This window comes from Pteronotus mesoamericanus, unplaced genomic scaffold (assembly GCF_021234165.1).
Source record: "Pteronotus mesoamericanus isolate MK-2021 breed Mesoamerican mustached bat unplaced genomic scaffold, CSHL_Meso_final contig_41, whole genome shotgun sequence".
Classification (NCBI taxonomy): domain Eukaryota; kingdom Metazoa; phylum Chordata; class Mammalia; order Chiroptera; family Mormoopidae; genus Pteronotus; species Pteronotus mesoamericanus.
The window spans coordinates 8,459,149-8,479,366 of NW_026555152.1; the positions used below are offsets into that span (position 1 = coordinate 8,459,149).

Sequence of the window (20,218 nt, forward strand, 5' to 3'; positions counted from 1 at the left end):
AGAAGAGTACATGTGTCATAAGTGGGTAGTGTGATAACTGGACACACCTGTGTGACCAGCAGTCCTAGAGGTTCATTTTTACTCTACCCACCTCTTTATAGTCACTACATATTTCTCTCCCCCAGAGATAACCATTATCCGATTTTTTTTAATTGACTTTATTGGGGTGACATTGGTTAATACAATTATATAAGTTTCAGGTATACAACTCTATAGTATATCATCTGTACATGTATTGTGTATTCACCACCCAAAGTCAGGTCTCCTGATTATCTTGACATCTTGACATCTAATGTCATAGATTAACTTTGCCATCATTGAAACCATTCAGTATGTACTCTTGTATCTGACTTTTTGCACTATCATGTTTGTGAAATTCATCTGTATTTACTTAGTATAGCTATAGATTGTTCATTTTCATTGCTCTACAGTATTTCTTTGTGTGACTTTATCTCACATTTATTCATTCTATTGTTGAAGCTTGTCTTGGCTGTTTCCAGCTTTGGGCTATTATGTTTAGTGTCTCTGTGAATATACTCTTGTGTCTGGTGAAAAATAGATGCCTTTCTATTAGCTATATACAATATCTAGCAATAGAGTTGCTGGGCCAGGAAATGACTCCTTTTCGCCTTTAAGTGTTAGAAACATTTAACAGACCCCCTAACATAACATGATAGCTCTCTTTTAAATATTAGCTTGAAAAGAACACATGACAGTAATTGACCATGAGTTTAGTTAATCTTAAATGAATTTGTATTTTGTAAATCACTATAGCACCTACGTGTATTTGAAAAATTAAGATAATACCATTAGGTTGGGAATGAAGGTAACTACTGAGAGCTGTGTATCCTCTCTTAGCTTCCATTTCTTCATTTACCACACTTCATCTGGATTTCCACATTGTAAAACGGGGATAGAAATACTCATCTCAGTATTTCTAAAATTTCATCTCTGACATGTCATCAGTACATAATAAATACTAATTCACCTGTCCATCCTTTGTCATAGTACCCAACTGATGTAATGCAGCAAATCCTGGTTAAACACATCCTAAACTTATTCATATATCTCAACCACCCTAGACTTTAACAGTCTTTTCACAGAGGTGATTTCTAAATCTATCATCTTAGTACTGTCTTCTATATTGGACCTTTCATTTTTCAATTTGAACTAATTTAGCCTGCTCCCTTCCCCACCAGCTTTTCTTTCTGACTTCCCAATTTCTTTTAAATAGTACCAACATTCTTTCAAGTACCCAGCTTGGTTTCTAGAATGTCAGAGTAGCAGGAATACCATGAGTCATTTAGTTTAATAGGTGCACACATGCATTTATTCTTTCTGCATATGGTTATAGTTTCTTTACTGTGTATTGGCACTCTGAGAATACAAAGATAAGACATGTTTTCTGTCCTTAAGTAGTTTACAGCCTAGCTGGAGAGACAGACAAATAAATTAGTACATTTGTGATATTGTGTGACTGTATGCACAGGGTACCTATGGGAGCAACTCTTCTGCAAGTGGTGTTGGGAGATAAAACTTGAGTTTCAGAGTTAGCCAAAAAAAAAAGAAAAAAAGAAAAGGGAATAGCAGATGTGAAGACCCAGAAATAAGAATAGTGGAGTAGTGATAATAGTGGTAGAGATAATAGCTAACATGTATCGAGTATATATTCTGATGTCTTAACTTGCCAAATGTTTAGCAAAGCAGAATGAAGGACCAGGGGTACAAGGGAGTGGAGAGTTTGGTAGCAAGTAAGCCTAGACAACTGGGGACTAAAGTCCAGCTCTCTAGACTCCTGGTCCAGTAGTTTTCCATCATCCAAAATTATTTTTGAAGTGTGTAATGTGTATTGGTTGAAATTAATGGGCCATTGCTTCTAGGCCCCTGACTCTAAAGCCGGGGCTCTTTTAACTGTATTTGCTGAAGTTTAGAAGTTAAGTATTTTATAAGTTTCTTCAGAACAAAAACATAAAAGAGACATTTTAAAACAGGTCGCCCTCATCATTAGTTTTATGGCTTTATTTCATATCTCTGAGTTTTCAAGGTGTTAGGTTGAATAAAAAGATCAGCTTTTATAGTTGTCCTACTTTTTCTCTGCTCCAGATCCTTTTTCATAAACAGGGAATCAGGAGCCAACTTTTATTCAGTCAGCGTAGGAATTATTCTGTTGAACTGATTTAACCAAACACATAAGAATGTCACGGTATGTTAGTTCATCAAAAGAAAACTAACTTATAAATAGACTTTTGTCTGCCAATCACTTTATTTTCTTTTCTTGAGAAAGTCCACTTAGGAAATTCTGTTAAGATTAGAGAGAGTTGCTGTGTGAGAATGAAAAAAAAATTGGATGATTATAAAGCTTTTTCATCAAACTTTGATAGAGATAACTACAGCAAGCCCTCACTTAACATTGTAGATTCTGCAATGAAATGACATACCAGAACAAAACCAATTTTACCATAGGCTAATAGATACAAACAAGGACTAAGCCTCTAGGGCATCTCATTTGAGGACCTCCTGTAGTCTGTGCAGGCTATGAGTATATATATTTCTATAAAGGCCAGAATGAATATTCATATAGACTAGATATTGTATTTATTCTATTGGACAATAGCACACTTACCAGTGCTTACTTTTTCAGTTACTATTTTTTGTGGACATTGTAATTTCTACTAACCCTTGTGTTTGTGTTTGTTAGCTGTATCAGCTTGCTAATGCCTTTACTACACATTTCAGACCTCCAGACTGGATTCAACCTGTCAACTTTACAAAAAGACCAAAATAACCTGGTGCTCAAATTAAGCCAAATTTATACTTACTGCAGTGAGAGAGAACATCGCTCTAAAGAGTTCCATAAGTGTTTCAGAAACGAGAGGTCCTGGATGGAAATGTGTAGGGTTTTTGGGGTCTGGGTTCTAAGGGTTTAAGGCAGGCCATTTGTTTCTTTTCTTTGTTGAATTTAGTGGGGTGACATTGGTTAATAAAATTATATAGGTTTCAGCTGTACAATTCTGTGCTACATCACCTGTATATTGTGTGTCCATCACCTTAAGTCAGATCCCACCATTCGTTCCCCATTTACCCTCTTCTAATTCTATCCCCGCAATCCCCCACCCCGCTGGTATGATCAATCACTGTACTGTTGTCTGAAAAAGGTGAAGGGATTAAGTAAAAAAAGAAAAGAGAAGAAAAACCCCACTCAATTCATAGATAAAGACACAGACAAGGCAGCGCATTCGTTACACAGAACATATTGGCACTAGGCAAAACTTGTGATAGGCTAATTTAGGACTAGGTGAGCAAGTCTTGATGAGCAAATATTTATTTGATAAGCAAGCAAGTTTGCCTAGCTGAGCAGTTTATTGTACTAAGGAGGTGGTTGAGCAGGCTGTTGTTTAGTCAAGTGAATTTTTTTAGATGTTCTAAAGCAAATAAGTTATTTACTGGTTTATATCCATATCTTCCTGGGCAAGAATTTCCTGGAACAAATGATAAAGTCTTGTTGGTGTAAGGGCTTCAGATTCTTATTTATAATTAAGCTATGTGAATGTAGAACCTCTCAGTTCTTAATGACCTCTATAAAGGCAGACACATTTTAATTAAAAACTTACCATTTCCAGCCCTGGGTGTTTTACCGTTTCCTTGACCTTAATCTTCTATTTGTAGATAGAATTATGATTGTGGGTTTCTGTGGCACTTTGTTTACTGACTTCAACTAGTATTTCAATATATAATTTATCCCTAAATGCATCCTAAGTTTCAGTTGAACTAATCTCTTTTCCTCAAAATGGTATTGTTTTTCCTTTTCTCTTTTGACTATTGTTGTTTATTTCATATTTTCAAAATTCTATTCCTCTGGAACCTTTCCTGAGTCCTACACTCCCTCTCTTTATACTAGCTATAAACCTTATTTCATTATAGTTATTTATGTGGCCAATTCAGCCCCTTATTAGAGTGTAAACCTATGAAAAACAGATTATATTTTACTCATCTTTTTAAAACTCCTTTTAAACAGTTACTCTGTTGGAGCAGTTTTCAACTTTTTTCATCTCATAGCACACATAAACTAATTACTAAAATTATGTGAAACACTAAAAAACATATATTTTTGCTTACCTGTCCAAAAAAGAAATAGGCATAATTTTGATCATTCACACCAGATGGCTCTTGTAGTGTTTGGCTGCTGTCATTTTTTTATTTGATAGTCTAAGGGAAAAGAGGTCAGTGCCCCTGACTAAATTGTAAGGTATTGCATGTTATAAAAATCTTGTGACACACCAGGTGAAAACTGCTGCTCTATTGAATTGAGTCAGGCTAAAACAGATAAATGCCCAGCAGATTCATGAATCATTTCATATTTGACTGATGTTAAAGACCTTTAACTTGCCCATGTACTCTAAGAGAAAGCATTTACAAAAAACAATTCTGTTTTCTGGCCAGTGTTTGACTCTACTGCTTTATGCTCTAACCCTGGGAGCTGTATTTGCCACCAGCCACCCATGCAGATCCCTAAATAACAACTCCATAACGCTTGAACACAATAGATAGCCAATTATGGACTAGCATTGCAAACTTTTTTTTGAGGGTATATTTTTGAGTATTTTGTTATAGGAGGGTGAGAATTGATGATGATACATGATAAATCAGCAGACTTACTAGTACCTTGTACTTCTGAAGGAAACTTTTTTTTAATAAAAATTCAGAAATCTTGCTGACATGTTGGAATAGATGGAAGTATTTATCTTTACTCTGATATGTATTTCTGACCTCTGACCACATTCTGCCTAATAACATACACTGGACTACCAGGTGGAAATAAAACCAACAATAATAATGCATTCTGTTGAATTGAGATTAGCTTTTTCTACAGCACCATTTCAGATAAGAGGTGGTTGTGAAAGATGTGATGAGAAAACGCATAGTGGCAGCTCTAATGCTTTGAAAATTTTCAGTATGTATTTTTTACTATGTAAATAATAGTAGCTTCTCAACACTATGGTTCAGATTTTAGTCACCATGGTATATTTACTGTAATTGCATAAAGTACAAACTTTACTGCTAGCTCTTCAGTCTACAGGTCACTATACAAATAATAGATGAGTATCATGGTCAGTGACCAATCATGTCACTTTTTGAAGTCTACTAGTAATTGCTTATTATATGTCTTGTTATTCATAATACACAAGACAGGCAAGTGTTTAGTTGTGTTGCTTCCCAGTGATAAACCTATGTGATTTTTTTAACAAAAATGGATAATCAAAAGTGGGAATTAGCTAACATGGATAAAAGTGAGGCAAAGAAAGGAGAATGGTAATGGTGAAAGTGAAAGTCAAACAAATGGATTATAGAAGAAATAGCTGGCTGTGGTAATGTTGACACTGCCACCGTGTAAAAGAAATTTTAAATAAGCAACCAGAGAAACTTAACTGAAAGCAAACTTGTCAATATAAATGAGTAAAATGTTCGTGACCAAAAGAATGAAGATGTCCAGAAAAGTGATACTGGGGAAAAAAAAAAGAAATTAAAGACACACTTAAAGATATTTTACCACACTGAAAATACAAAGAATAAAATGCTGAAAGCTCATACAAACTTAGGAAGGAGTATAACAATTTGCCAAGGCATAGAAAAGTTTTCTTCCTTTGTATTGTAAGTTACGCCATAAGACGGCAAACACTGTTCCAGTTACTCTGGGTAAGTTTTTAACAAATAAACAGTTAATTTTCAGTGTTTCTGTTTTAAAATATAGCATATGAAATAAATTATAGTTCTGCTATTTTTAAAATTTCCCTATAAAGAATTGACAAATTTTGTAAGGTCACGGAATAGTTATTTTCCCCATTGGTTATTACCATTTTTCTGCGTGATTTTGACTTTCAGTCATTTTTACTATCCTTCACTACCATGCAAAGCAATGGTGGTTTGCTGTATGTGTTGTGGCCTTTTGGCCAAATGTCTCTTTCCTGCACAATCAGGCAGTGTCAACTAGAAAACTGCAAGTGGGAAGAATAGAGTATAAACTTTGGAACTATGTGGACCTGAGCTGAACTCTGGCTCTGGCATTTTCTAAGTGTGTGGCTTTGAACAAATCATTTACCCTCAAGTTCCTCATCTGTAAAATGGTAGCAGCTCAATGAATACTTTAAGAAATTTTTGAATGGATGCTTATTTACCATTTAGCCCTGGTACTAGTAACTACTTTTTGAAGTAGCTTACTTATTAGTATTTCTCACAGTGAAGTGTCTGACAAAATAGTTTTTTTCTGATGTAAACACATAATACTGGACTGTGGCATATATAATTTGAAGTGTATAGACCCTCTCATCTTTTCTGTAGATCAGTTCCTCAAACATTATTGACATTATGGCCAGATAGTCTTTGTTGTGGGGAGCTGTCCTTTTCATTGTAGGATGTTTAACAGCACCCTGGCCCTTCCTACTAGATGACAGTTGTATTCCCAAATTTGACAAGTAAAAATGACTCCATATTATTGCCACATTGGTTTTTTGGTGGGGGTGGGGGAGGGGGATGGTGGGAAGTTGCCCCTAGTTGAGAACAACTGCTGTAGATTTTTCAAGTATTTTCTTAATTTATTCTTCTCCTTTCTGTTTCACTTCTTCAGAGTGGCCTTCTCCCTGTGGCCAAAGTATTGGGTTGGCCAAAAAGTCCATATGGTTTTTTCCATAAAATAAAATACACATTTTTCATTTTCACCTATAATTTTATGGATTTGGATATTTTGAGTATGTTGATTGTTCTCAGTTAATGCCTCGATTTGATCGGTCAACTTCAACTGGTCTACCTGACCATGGAGTATTGTCCAGTGAGAAATCTCCAGCTCAAAACTTTGCAAACCACTTTTGACATGTTAGATGAGTCACAGTACCTTCTCCATACACTGCACAAATCTTTTTTTTTTTTTGCATTTCAGTTGTGTTTTTATCTTTCTTGAAATAATAAAGCATAATATGCCAGAAATCTTGCTTTTCTTCCATTTTCAGTATTAAAATGGCTACACAAAAATTCACCAATTTTGATTAAAAAAATGCACACTGATATGACAGCTGTCACAATACAATCTAACAAAATTGTTTCAAATGAAGTTAAAGACAGTTAAACGTTACTGGAGCCATCTTAAGGAAAAAACCAAATAAACTTTTTGGCCAACGCAGTAATAATTTCTAAATGCAAATTTAATAATATTCAGCCTGCCCCAATCTCATATCATTTAAGTGCTCACCTTTGCCTTCAGGATGAAGCCTAAAGTACCTTAATATCAAAAGCCTTTAAGGAGCTGGTCCATACCTAACTGCACCTTCATTTCTCCCCCCTTCTGTTTTTTTTAAAACATTGGGATAATTTAAAATCTAAATGTTAAACATACAGCAAAATGACATTGCATATGTTTGACCATCAAAAAGATCAAGATTCAGATTATTTCCGTCACTTCAGAAAATTCTGTCATGCTCTTTTTGAGCCCAAAACCCCTGCGCATCCTAACCCCCATTCTCTGAGGTTACCACTATTTTGACTTCTACCAGTACAGATTTGTTTTGCTTGTTGCTGAATTTAATATGGGATCATACAATATGTACTCTTTATGATTGGCTTCTTTCACTTGGCATGTCTTTGCTACTTATCCATATTGCTTTGTATGTCAGTAATTTTGAAAAATTATAGAGTAGTAGTATTTTGTTATAGAAACATCACACTTGTTTATATGTTTTCTTATTGATAGAAAATTGGGTTGTTTTGGTTTTTGACTATTACAAATAATGCAGTTATGGATCTCTCTACCTTTTTTGAATTATTATCTTGTGGTAAACTGTATAACAATTGGCTGTTCTAATTATTTTTATGTGTACAATTTTGTGGCACTAATTATATTCATGGTGTCGTGTAACCGTTACCACTATTTCCAAAATTTTTCATCACCCCAAACAGAAACTCTCTACCTATTAAGAAATAACTTTCCTTTTCCTCTTTCTCTCCTCCAAGCTTTTGCTAACTTTTTTTCTTCTTCTTCTTTTCCTTTTTTTAAAGGCCTAAAATGTATTTTAATTAAGTTGATGCTACATTACTGCTCTGTTTTCCAAAAAAAGCTCCAGAGGTATCAGGGACAAATCAAACATGGTACACCAATTAAAAAAAGAATGCACAGCATAACTACCTAAGATAGGCAGGGCTAAGAGCTACTGTCCGACGTTGAGCATACAGCAACCCTGTTTGCAAGCTTGTACTATCAAGGCCTATCAAGAAAAGCTGTGAACAGCAACATCAGACAGAAAATGGCCATTCCTGAGTTATCCTTACCCAAGAAAAAGATGGAGGCAAGTTAAGATTTTTTTTTTTTCCAAAGATACACTAAAATGAAAATCTCTTAAGAGAAAAATATCTTCCTTAGGACATGAAGGGATAATATATGGGATATGACAGAATTGTTTGTATCTTATCTGTGACCTCTGCAGACATTTGCCTGAATTCTCACCTGGGAGTGAATGGAGTGATGGGGCTAAGGTCATTGGGGTATGTTTGTGGGTTTTGTGTTATATGTGGCAGTGTCTTTGGGGTTGGGGAATTTAAGAATGAGAAAGCAAATATAACAGGATAAACAAAGAATGGAATGATCAAGATTAATGAGGGCTCTAACTGGATCCACTTTGCCATTGTTCTTTCCCTCCCAGGCCCTCAACAATCACATGAGACTTCAGGAATGCACCACAGAAATATAATTAAATGATGTACCACACAGAATTCATTTGAAAAATACTGCTCCTCCCTTGCCCTCTGCCTCCAACATACTCTGTAGATTAGTACAGGCAGGGAAGTCCTAACTATTGGGAGGAACCCCTAACACTTTTCCAGAGTAGAATTCCGGTTAGTCCAAAAAGGGTCCTCCTCCTAAGTGTTTTGGGAAACAAAACAATGCAATTTTATTAGTATTGGCAACGTTTGTTTGGAGCAAATTAAGCTCTGGGAGCTGCACGGTTCAATACAGGAGGGGTTCCACCAATTGCCCCTGTTCCTTCCATTGTAGCAGCTTGACCAAAGTGTTCGGTAGTTGGTGGAGTCAATCCCAAGGTTCCATCTGGCATCATAATGGCAGGTCCTGGAGGAGCTGGGGTACCAGCAGGCACAGGAGCAGGGGGCATGGTGCTTCTGTTATTTATGCCTATAGCACCTCCCATAGCTGTCTGGCCCATCCATATCTCCTGCTCTCTCGCATCGAGGAAGGTTCCCTTGAATCCTTCCTGCTGTTGCTGCATCTCTTCATCACTGCACCTGTGTTCCTCTTCTGCCTGAGCTCCAGTTGCTTTAGTTTTTGCACTTCTTGGTTGTGCAGCTCTTCCATCCTCCAAAGTTCCTGATGCCTCATCAGATCCTGCCTCAGTAGCATGACCTGGTGCTCATGACAAGCAGCCTCCATCTGCATTTCAGTTTCTCGCTAGCTTCCGTGATGTTGCGGTCCACTTGGTCCTGCTGCTGTTTCTCCATCTCAGGAGTGCCTTCCAGCGCATGACATACTCATACTCAAAGAAGCCAGGCTGTGCAAATCTAGGTGGCTGCTCCCACTCCTTGTGAAATTGCTGGTTCCTTATAACCAGCTTCTCTGGAAGTCCCTCTTCATCATTTACGTGACCCATGGGCTCCACAGTCACAGGCTGAGGAAATGTAGTTAGCAGGAAGAAGCCTGTACTGCATCTGTCCAGAGCTTTCCAAGCAACTGGCTTCCCTGAGAATTCAATCATGGCCTTTCCTGAAGGCCTTCCTTGATCATCCACAATGACTATGGCCCTCTCTACCTGGCCGAACACAGAAAGGGCTTCCTCCAGCAGTTCATTGAACATTCTGAGGAATGTTTCTAACTGTAAGGAATGCATGCGCTACGGCAGGCAAAGTGCACACACAGCTGCTTTCCACGGACTGGCATGTTGTCCATCTCCACTTTAGCAATCTCCAGTAGGGTTCTTATTTCCAAGTGGATCCTTATGAATGAAGACTTTGCCTGCCTTCCCATATTTCTCAAACAGCTTCCTCATTTCTTTCTCAGTGATGTCAGGAGAAAGATTGCCCACAAAAAGCTGGCTACATTGGGTGAAGGTCTCACCTGGTTTCCTAAAATTCATCAGGTCAATAGTCAAGCCTTCATTTTGGCTGCTGGCTTGTTGTCCATTTGTTTGCAGGTATTGGTGGAGGTGGTTGCTGCTGCTTCTGTGAATGGTGGTGATGATGATGCTTCCTTGGAGAATGGTTTTGCTTCTCCAAGTTATAGGTTTTATTGCTCTGCATTTAAACCCCTCTGCTGTTCTTTCCTCAGAGTAACAATGACGCTACACGGCCTCTACCATCCCTAACTTCTAATGTACTATCTGTCTCTATGAATTTTCCTCTTCTTGATACTTCATATTAGTGGAATTGTACAATATTTGCCCTTCAGTGTGTGGCACATTTTATTGAGCATCATGTTCCCAATAGGTCATTTCTGTGGTAGCATGTGTTGAGTCGTATTCTATTGTATGGATATGCCACATGGTGTTTATCCATCTGTTTACGAGCATTTGGGTTGTTTTGTCCTTACCTATTAGAGTTTCACATCACATTTACTTCTTGCTGCATCCATGCTAAACTATTATTATTTGTGTCATGCCTTTTCTTCCCTCTGTGTTTTTGGATACTTGGTATTACCTTTACCTTTCATGGCTTTTCCCCACCATGTTTGATTCTTAGATGCATTTTCCAGGGCTTGGTTCAGAAATTAACCTTTCTAGAAAACTTCCCAACAGTGCCAGACTTAACTGTTTTCTCTTTTCTATTTGCAGTAGACCTTTTTTCGTACTGTTCACCAGCTCATTGCTGTAGTTGCTTACTTACATGCATGTCCTGTCTACTAGGTTGTGATACCTACTTAAATGTTCACAATGCCTAGTCCATCATTATAATAATAATGACCATCATTTATTTGTTGCTATCTTAGTCGTAGGCCCTATGATAGGTTTTTCTTATTATTATTATCTTTGATCCTTAAAACATCTGCAATGTAGGAACAGTATTATAAAATCATTTTACAGATAAGAAAACTGATGCTGAGATTGTATCTAATCTTTCAAGGATTACCAAATTGATCAGTAGTTAAGAGTGAGTCTGAAGCCAGATAAACCTTAATTTCTATATGGCAAGCCACCTTTTCCTAAAAAATATTTGATTAAATGGATAAACAGTGTTTTGGTCCCTGGCTGGTGTTTGACTCAGAATATATATCCTACATTTTGGGTGTACTTTGATTTCTTTCAACAAACATGTGTTAGCACTGCTGAAAACACAAAAACCGTTCCCTCCCATTCCTCCCCAGTAGCAATGTCATTGTTCCTCTTCCCTCCCTATGATTGGGAAATTGAACCATTCATCTCTTTCCTATAGACATGTATAGTGGTGAATGCCTACTGACAGAGGCACCCTATCATTTTTCTTTATCTAAGTATGTAATTTATGGTTAAGTGTATGAAATGCCCTTTCGTTTGCTCGTGAAGCTGGCTTACCATTTCTTATCAACAGCCCTCTATAGATCAAAATGCATTTGGCTTGGTATTCAGAATTAACTGATTTAAGTAGTCCTATTGATATTTCAAACTGTGTGCAACTTAGCCAGGTTTTACTTATGATAGTACAGGAAACATTTAACTGTGGTTTTGTTTTATGTGCTTATTTGTAGTTCTGTGGGAAAATGCTGACGTAATTTATTCGTATGAGAATCAAGATTGAATTCTTTTTGTTTCTTTGTGAAGAATCAAATACATGTTGAACTTGAGATATTTTATATATAAATTTATATTTTATACTTTAAAATCAGTATATTTTTATACTGCTAATCATTTCAAGCTGTTGTCTGTTTTTCAGTTTTCATATAATTGGTGTTTTAATGGAATTTTTTTTATGTTTAATTGGGCATAGTCTTTTTAAATTTTCTGTTAAAAATCTTTTAAAGCATGCCTTGGCTGGTGTGGCTCAGTGGATTGAGCACCAGCCTGTGAACTAAAGGGTCGCCGGTTCGATATCCAGTTCAGGGCACATGCCTGGGTTGCAGGCCAGGTCCCTAGCAGGGGGTGTGCGAGAGGCAACCACACATTGATATTTCTCTCTTTGTCTTTCTCCCTCCTCCTCTGTATAAAAATAGATAAAATCTTTTTTTAAAAAATCTTTTGAAGCATTAATTAATTTAGCCACTGTGTAAGTACATAAAATACTGCTGTTCTGAGTGCAGTGGGGAAGAAGACAGACAATTAAAATCTAGTTTAGGAAATGCTATACTAAAAATGTAAAATTCTGTTAAACACTAAATAAAACAGTATAAGTCAATAAAATAAGCTATAATTAGAGATTGTATTAGTTGTCCCATGAGGGGTACAGAGTTTATTTTTAAAGATTTTATTTATCTATTTTTAGACAGAGGGGAAGGGAGGAAGAAAGAGAGGGAGATAAACATCAGTGTGTGGTTGCCTCTTGTGTGCCCCCTACTGGAGGCCTGGCCTCCAACCCAGGCATGTGCCCTGACTGGGAACTGAACCAGTGACCCTTTGGTTCACAGGCCGGCGCTCAGCCCACTGAGCCACACCAGCCAGAGCTTATGAATGGTACAAATTTAAAGTGCCAAAAAAGTTCAGCAGAGCAGATGGTTGCTTTGGGTTAGGAAGGGCATACATTCTCTGGTGAAAATAGCTTCTTGTTTGCTGGAGTGAAGAACTCTTAAGTAATGCAATGCTTTGTAGCCCTCCAAAGAGCCACAGCACATAAACAGGTACACAGTATATCTGTGGTGTTAAAATTTCATGGGGAAGCTATCTAAAAATGCTGGGGAGAGGGTGTAAGGGGGATGGTGCAACCATGAAAGAAAGGTTGAGAGCACCCAGGCTAGATAGTTAGGAAAGAGTTTTAAACAAGTAATATGGTAGGATTGGAGCATTGAGAGATAGATAGGCAAGTTTTAAATAAGTAAAGAAGGGGGGGGATTTTATTGGTAAGAATGTGGGGAAGTAAGTTCAAGATTGTTTTCTTGGAGAACATAACTTTTAAAAAATTGATACTGGATATGTAACATGTCTCACGTGAAGCTTGATAGCCTCAGACTATCTTGAAAAGCATAGAGTAGAAAAATAAAACCTTAGAATTTCTTTTTATGTATGTGCAAATTTGGGTATTGTGGTAGATTACTATTACCTCTCTGCGTGTTCATCCTTACTTACCAGTTTGTTTCTGATAGGAGGTGGAAGGTCAGCCCATTTCTTCATGAAGTTATGTTAGTACTGTTTATCTAGTGGACTCTTAGATGTGGAATTACAGTTCCCTCATGCTGTCATTTGTCATTGAGTTACAAAATCACAATTTTAGACAATGGAGAAGACTGTAGAGATTGTTTAGTTTAAACTCCTCCTTTTAGATAAGATAAGAAAAAAATGACTCTCAGAAAGGCTGAGAGACCTATATAAAGATCGATATCAATAGTAGAACCAGGCTTACTGCTTGGGTATCCTGACTTCCCTCTAGCCCATTGCCCTTATCACAAATACCATCCTGTCTAAACCAGTTTGAAGCTTGATCTGGAAACAAAAATCTTAATTTTATTGATTTATCCTTAAGTTCTAAATAGATTGGCATTTCTTCCTTCATTTCCTTAGACAAATTGATCACTTCCTGGAGAATGTGAAAAGACTTTTATGTTTTTACATTACCAGTTTTATCCTTGGGCAACTTACTTAACCTCTTTGCCTAATGTTTTTTATATATTAAATTAGATAAGAATACTTACCTAATAAGGTGGTTGTCAGGATTAAGGTAGATGGCCTGTATAAAGCTCTTTCTTTTGTGCTTGGCATATTTTAAGAATTTAGTAAATTTTTTTTCTCCTTTTTCCCTAGAGCACTTACTACATTGTACTATGATTATTTATTTTATATGTACCAGGTGGGGTGCTTGGAAATTTTCAACTCAGTATTTCTTCAACTTTATCTACTTAATAGTATTTCGTCTGTGAATATAATTCTTAAAACAAACTAAAAAAACCATTTAAGCTACTCCAGGAATTTGCTTCTGAACCAGACATAGCCATGCTGTTGTTAAAGTTCCATTTGTCTATCAGGAAACTTGAGTCAACTATTCTTCATTTTTAATCCTCATTATCCTATAATAAACAGACTTTACTTCTTGTATTTTTACTTGTCTGAGGCCTTGTTTTGACCTTAAGAGAGTTTCATTATAATTCTTCAAGGAAAATGTATTGATTGTGTTTCATTGGCTCCTGGTCTCTGTCCCTGACTATTTCTGTGATTACCTTGCAGAGCCCTGAGGAACATGAGTGTAATGATGAAGCTTCTCAGGAAGAGGAGGGGTTTATGGGAATGTCCCCTCTCTTACAAGCCCATCATGCTATGGAAAGAATGGAGGAGTTTGTTTGTAAGGTAGGTTGGCAATTTCTTGTCATTTTCGTGCTTATATGATCAGCCCTTCCCATACAGAAACCTTTAAAGGAGAATGATAGTACCTTACCCTTTGGTTTGCTTTGTGAATAATCTGTGGGAAAATGGAGACAAAAGCAATCTCATGACTTTAACCTGGTTCAAGGCATAACAACATTTGCCTGCAGCAGCCATGATCAAGTTTTGAGAAAACTAGAACATCCAAGTAGAAAACAGGTCTTTCCTAATAATAGGTTATTGGTAGTTAAAAAAGACAGGAGGCAACAAAACTGGGGGTGGTTGATGCCTGGAGATACTAAAATGCCATCGCCAAGTCCCTTGAATCCCTTGTGCTGTTGACTATGATGACAAGTTTGCTACTCTTTCCAGGGATTCTATGGGTCATCAGCCTACTTTTTAGATAGGAATTGCCTGATTTTCATACATGTTTAGTGTTTTCAATTTAGCTGATGTATTTCCTTTCTCTAAGGTTTTTCTTCCAATTCATTTTCTGATCCATTAGGACCTCTTGTGGGGATTTTTCTCCCCCAAAATGGTAACTGGAATTGGGGTTGCTTGCTTAGAGAAAATAGGGAAGGACACTTGGAAATTTATAACTACTTGATGAATCCGATTGATCAGGGCCCTGGCAGGTATGATTTAAAGTCAGCATAAGTCAGTCTGTCTATTTCTATGTGTATATGTGTATGGAAGTTCCTTTATTAAATATTTCTGGAAAAAACTTTTCTTTTGGAGAGAAATTTTTGTGCTCAGCTTTTTCATAGATTTTATGAGACCAAGACTTTTTATAGATCCTGAAACCTAAACTTAGGTTTTTAGATATTCACAATGACTAGAAATAATTGGGGCCAGTTGACTTAGACTACTATACTTGGACCAGAGGATAAGAAGGAAACATTATAATCTCAATATAGACATCCCTCCCAAGATGAAGGGATTGATGGAAAGTGGTGGGGGAGTGTATAAGCATTTATGGGTCTACTTAAAACCTAGGACATTTTTCTTTTTTAAGATTTTATTTACTTATTTTTAGAGAGGGGAAGGGAGAGAGAAAGAGAGGGAGACAAACATCAATATGCGGTTGCCTCTCGCATGCCTCCATCTGGGGACCTAGCCCGCAACCCAGGCATGTGCTCTAGACTGTGCTGGCGACCCCCAGATTCGCAGGCCAGCACTCCATCTACCGAGCTACACCAACCAGGACAAACCCACGGCATTTTAATCAGTGAGTGAAAATTGGTGATGAGAAAGTCAAGCAAAACAATAGCTCCATTCTGGTGATCACCAACTCTGGAGAATTAACAGAAAAGGATATAAAAGACATATTTTGTTTTGCAAAAAGCAAGTTTGGTGTTCAGTCTCTCAAAGTTGAATATTTAGCCCTGACCTGTGTGGCTTAGTTGGTTACGTATTGTCCTGCAGTGCAAAAGGTCACTGGTTGGATTCCCAGTCAGGGCACATACCTGGGATATGGGTTCAGTCCCTGGTCGGGGCATATACAAGAGGCAACTTGATTGATGCTTCTTTCTCACATTGATGGTTCTTTCCCTGTCTTTCTCCCTCCTTTCCCCGCTCTCTGAAAATAAATAAATAAAATCCTTTAAAAAAAAAAAGTTAAGAATTTATTCTCTAGGCCATTAGGAATTTTCAATATTTGTATATCAGTGGGGTACTGTAGCTAAATAACTTCATCACCTTTCTTACTCTCTTTCTGAACTAAGAATAAAGAATAAAGCAGATATTCAACAAAACTTTCAATTTAGCAAGAATAAATAGGGCATTTTTGCTACAGACTGATTTACTGAAGAAAAGTGAGTGGAGCACAGGAATAGATAAACCATTTGCTTATTATCCCCTAGCATTTGTGTATGAGAGCAACAAGAAGAGACTTGCTGTTACATGGTGTTCTCCAGAGCTGCTGCACTGTGCTCTGGTGCTTCAACTGGCTGTTCTTGAAAACTAGCCATGTCCAGAGACACAAAGATTCTGTTTCTTGGATGGAAGCAAGTACATGGAGACAGTTTAAAATGAAGTGTCCTGTGGGCTTGCTGGTTGTACTTTCCCTTTAGGAAAAGCTTTCCTTATAGGGATAAGGGAAATAAAATCATTTTAGTCTTTATATAGAGTGTCCAAGTTTGATCTTGATCTGTCTTTTTCAGCTTTCAGTTGTTGCTATTTTACCAGCATAGCTTGGCCCATGTGGGAATAGGTATATTGTGGGTAGTTTTTTTAAAATTATGTTTTGTTCACTATATGGTCTAATACAACAACAGTGGACCAATGCCAAGTTTGATTTAGGGGTGTCTTTGTGAAGCTTATACATAAACATGTCTTTATCTAAGCTGTGATCTTGTTCTTTTTTTTTCCCCAGGCAGTAAAAGAGGATGCCTGTTTGGGTTGGCATTTGGCTTGACTCCAAGTTAAGAATGAAGGTGCAGGGTCCGTTGAATATAACACTAATTGCAGTATAATTAGAAAGTACAGCTCCCTGGCTCAGTTTTTAGACCACTAGAATGTTTGTATAGATACAGTGTGGGGCAGGGGGAATCGCTCTGTCATTATATGTACAATTAAGTAGTAAGAAACTCACCATATTCTTTCTGACTATAAAAAGAGAGCATTTGACTATTTTGTCTCTGTATGGCAACACAATAGCACTTTTCATATGGTCACAGTAGCGCTGTTTGCACCTTGTGAACTGCCTTGAGAATGTAAGGATTGATGTCTGTCTTCCTCACCCTCTTAGGAAATAAAGTTCTTCCAAAGTAAAGCAGAGTAGCAGCATCTTGTAAGGTTAATCCCAACAATAATTGTCTTTTACCAAATTCAAATTAGATAAAAGAAATTCATTGTTTTGGTGTGTCTCTCTCACATTCTCTCTATAAAGTTCTACAGAAACTACAGCTACTTCCACAAGTGATAGTGATATTAACAATAGACAAGAAACTCTAGCTTAGCCCTGACTAGTGTGGCTCAGTTGGTTGGGCATTGTGCTGTAAAATGAAAGCTTGCTGGTTTGATTCCTGATCAGGGCACTTGCTTGGGTTGCGGGTTGGTTTTCCCCATCAGGATGCTTATGAGAGGCAACCGATCAATGTCTCTCACATTGATGTTTCCCTCCCTGTCTCTCTTCCTCTCTTCCCCCCTCTCTAAAAATAAAACTTTTTTTTTTTTAACCCTCTAGATTAGTCTTTTGGCATTATTTTGTTTTTTTTATTGTATGTTAAGAACAAGCATGGAATGACCAAATTAGCACCAGTAACCACAGGGCCACTTCTTAAATGTAGTCCTCACTTTTTTGGGAGTTACACAGAGGATCAGTTCTTTTGTGTATGTCATTTAGAAGGATTAAGAGGAGCAGAAACAGGGAAATGAGGAGTGAAAAGATTGGGCATAGTAGCTGGCAAGTAAGTGGTAATCTTTCTGTGCAGTAGAGAGAGAATTGAGTTTGTATGGCCCTGCCATGTTGTCTGTCCCAAGAACCCTGAGGAGAGCAGGTGGAATCATTGCCTGCAGCTGAAGCCTAAAGGTAGATGTGTTCCTGGCATTTTTTCTTACATCTTTCTGGCTAGCAGAAGCAATTTAGTTTAGGATTACATGATCCTTGTGGTGTGAGCGCTCTGGGTTGAGAGACATTAAAAGAAACGGCAGAAGTTGACAGATTTTTTAAGGTGGAGATAGCAAACTTCTGATCCCTTTTCCTTTAGAGTTTGATGGGGGAAGGACAGTGAGGAAAAGGAAGAAAGGGGGAGGGTGAAGGGGCTTGAAAAGCAGTCAAGGCTTAATTTCTTTGTTATCTCTCCAGCATGAGGAGGGTGGACTAGTTACTAATTCTTAGACAGTTGGTAGCCTCTGGGGGAAGGTTAGAATTAATACCACCTTTGTTGGGGGTGGATATGAGGGTTTGCTAACTCATTTATGAAGTGCTTTGGGTTATTTCCTTTGACCTTTATAACTCTCTTATGAAGTAATCGAAGCACTATTATCCTTATTTTATAAATGAGGAAACTGAGGCTTGGCGATTTTGTGAGTAAAAGCTTGTTCAACTAATTAATGACAGACATCCAAGATTTTCTGACTCCTCTGTTCTTTCTTTTCTACTTCATTATATTTGCTGTGGTAGGAAGAGAAGAGAGAGTAAAGGGAGAAAGATTTTAGCAATAGACACAAAAGTATGATTCTGTATAGTTCTTTTTTCACCAGTAGGACTCTTAAGTATAAAATGGTCATCTTTAATATCACAGGGATTTTTCAGAGGTAAAATCTGTTGTGGAGGATGGAGGGAGTCTGTATGGGTGGAACTTTAGACCCCTTGCCCTATTTTAGACAGACTGAAACAGTTTGAAACCACTCTTTAGGATGTGTTCTCTAAGTGCATTTACCTCTTCCCTCTTCCTAAGAAAGGCCTCTCCCCCATTTAAAAATATATTTTTGATGAACCTGTTTTTAAAAAACTCAGGACGTAGGTCATTATGCATTTTGAATGTGTTTGTCTTTCTAAAAATAAGTTTTCTCATAAGAAAATGTAAGATTATTATTTGGGACCAGTGTTGCCAAAGTGCCAATTAAAACTCCAAAGATATTTGATAGTATTTTTCTTCCAGGTATGGGAAGGTCGATGGCGAGTAATCCCCCATGATGTACTACCAGACTGGCTCAAGGATAATGACTTCCTTTTACATGGACACCGGCCCCCTATGCCTTCTTTCCGGGCCTGTTTCAAGAGCATTTTCAGAATACACACTGAGACAGGCAACATCTGGACACATCTCTTAGGTATGAAATATCAGTGGTGTAATGAATTGTTAACTCTTTGTTTATTCTTTTTTACAATTTTTATTTATTTGATGGTAAGGATGGAACCTAAAAAATGTACTTGGGATTTGCAGTGATGCCATTTCTCACTGACTTGCTCTGTGGTTTGCACTATGATTTTAGTATAGCTAAGTCCTATTTTTCTCTACTGATTTTTTTTAATTGTATTTTTTTCCATTACCATTTATCCCTGTTATCCCCTCTTTTACCTCCACGCCCCCCCCACCCCTCCACCCCCATAATCAGCAAATTGTTGTCCATGTCCATGAACCCTTTTTCTTTTTTGCTCGATCCTTCCACCACTACTGGATTTCTAGACAGTGTTTGAACCAGGCCAAGAGAAAGGTTCTATACAAAATGTGAAAAATATTTTAATGAACACTATGAGGAAGGCAGTTATTTAATAAAAGTAAACTGTTTTTTCGAAGTCTTTACTTAGAATATTCACAATTAAATTTCATTTTGTTTTGAAATAGAATGTAATGTATAATATTCCTCCCTCCCGCCCCCAATCATGATTGTATAGTAAAGAAGGAATACAATGAGGGAAAGAATAACCTTTTTTTTTTTTTTTAAGATTTTATTTATTTATTTTTAGGCAGAGGAGAAGAGATGGAGAAAGAGAGGGAGAGAAACATCAATGTATGGTGGCCTCTCACATGCTCCCAGCTGGGGACCTGCCCCACAGTCCAGGCATGTGCCCTGACTGGGAATTGAATTGGTGAACCTTTGGTTCACAGGCCGGCACACAGTCCACTGAGCCACACCAGCCAGGGCAGAAAGAGTAATCTTTTTAATAAATGGTATCAGGAGTAACTGAGTAGCTACGTGTAAAAAAAATAAAGTTGGACTCCTACCATATGCAAAAATTAACTCAGAATGGATGTAAAGATCTAATCATACAAACTAAAACTATAAAATCATTATGAGAAAAC

At 37.3% G+C, this 20,218-nt stretch overlaps 1 protein-coding gene and 1 pseudogene across 3 annotated transcripts in view; one reads left to right on the plus strand and one right to left on the minus strand.

The window, feature by feature from the left end:
• The window catches only part of ADIPOR2 (adiponectin receptor 2), a 106,426-nt gene that overhangs the window by 77,027 nt on the left and 9,181 nt on the right, over window positions 1-20,218 (plus strand). For all 3 annotated transcript variants that reach the window (XM_054577193.1, XM_054577192.1, XM_054577191.1), the window contains exons 3-4: window positions 14,331-14,450; window positions 19,073-19,244. In XM_054577193.1, coding sequence (XP_054433168.1) covers window positions 14,331-14,450; window positions 19,073-19,244 — 292 coding nt within the window. The remainder of the gene's footprint in view (window positions 1-14,330; window positions 14,451-19,072; window positions 19,245-20,218) is intronic.
• Window positions 8,937-10,290, minus strand: LOC129073522 (non-POU domain-containing octamer-binding protein-like; annotated as a pseudogene).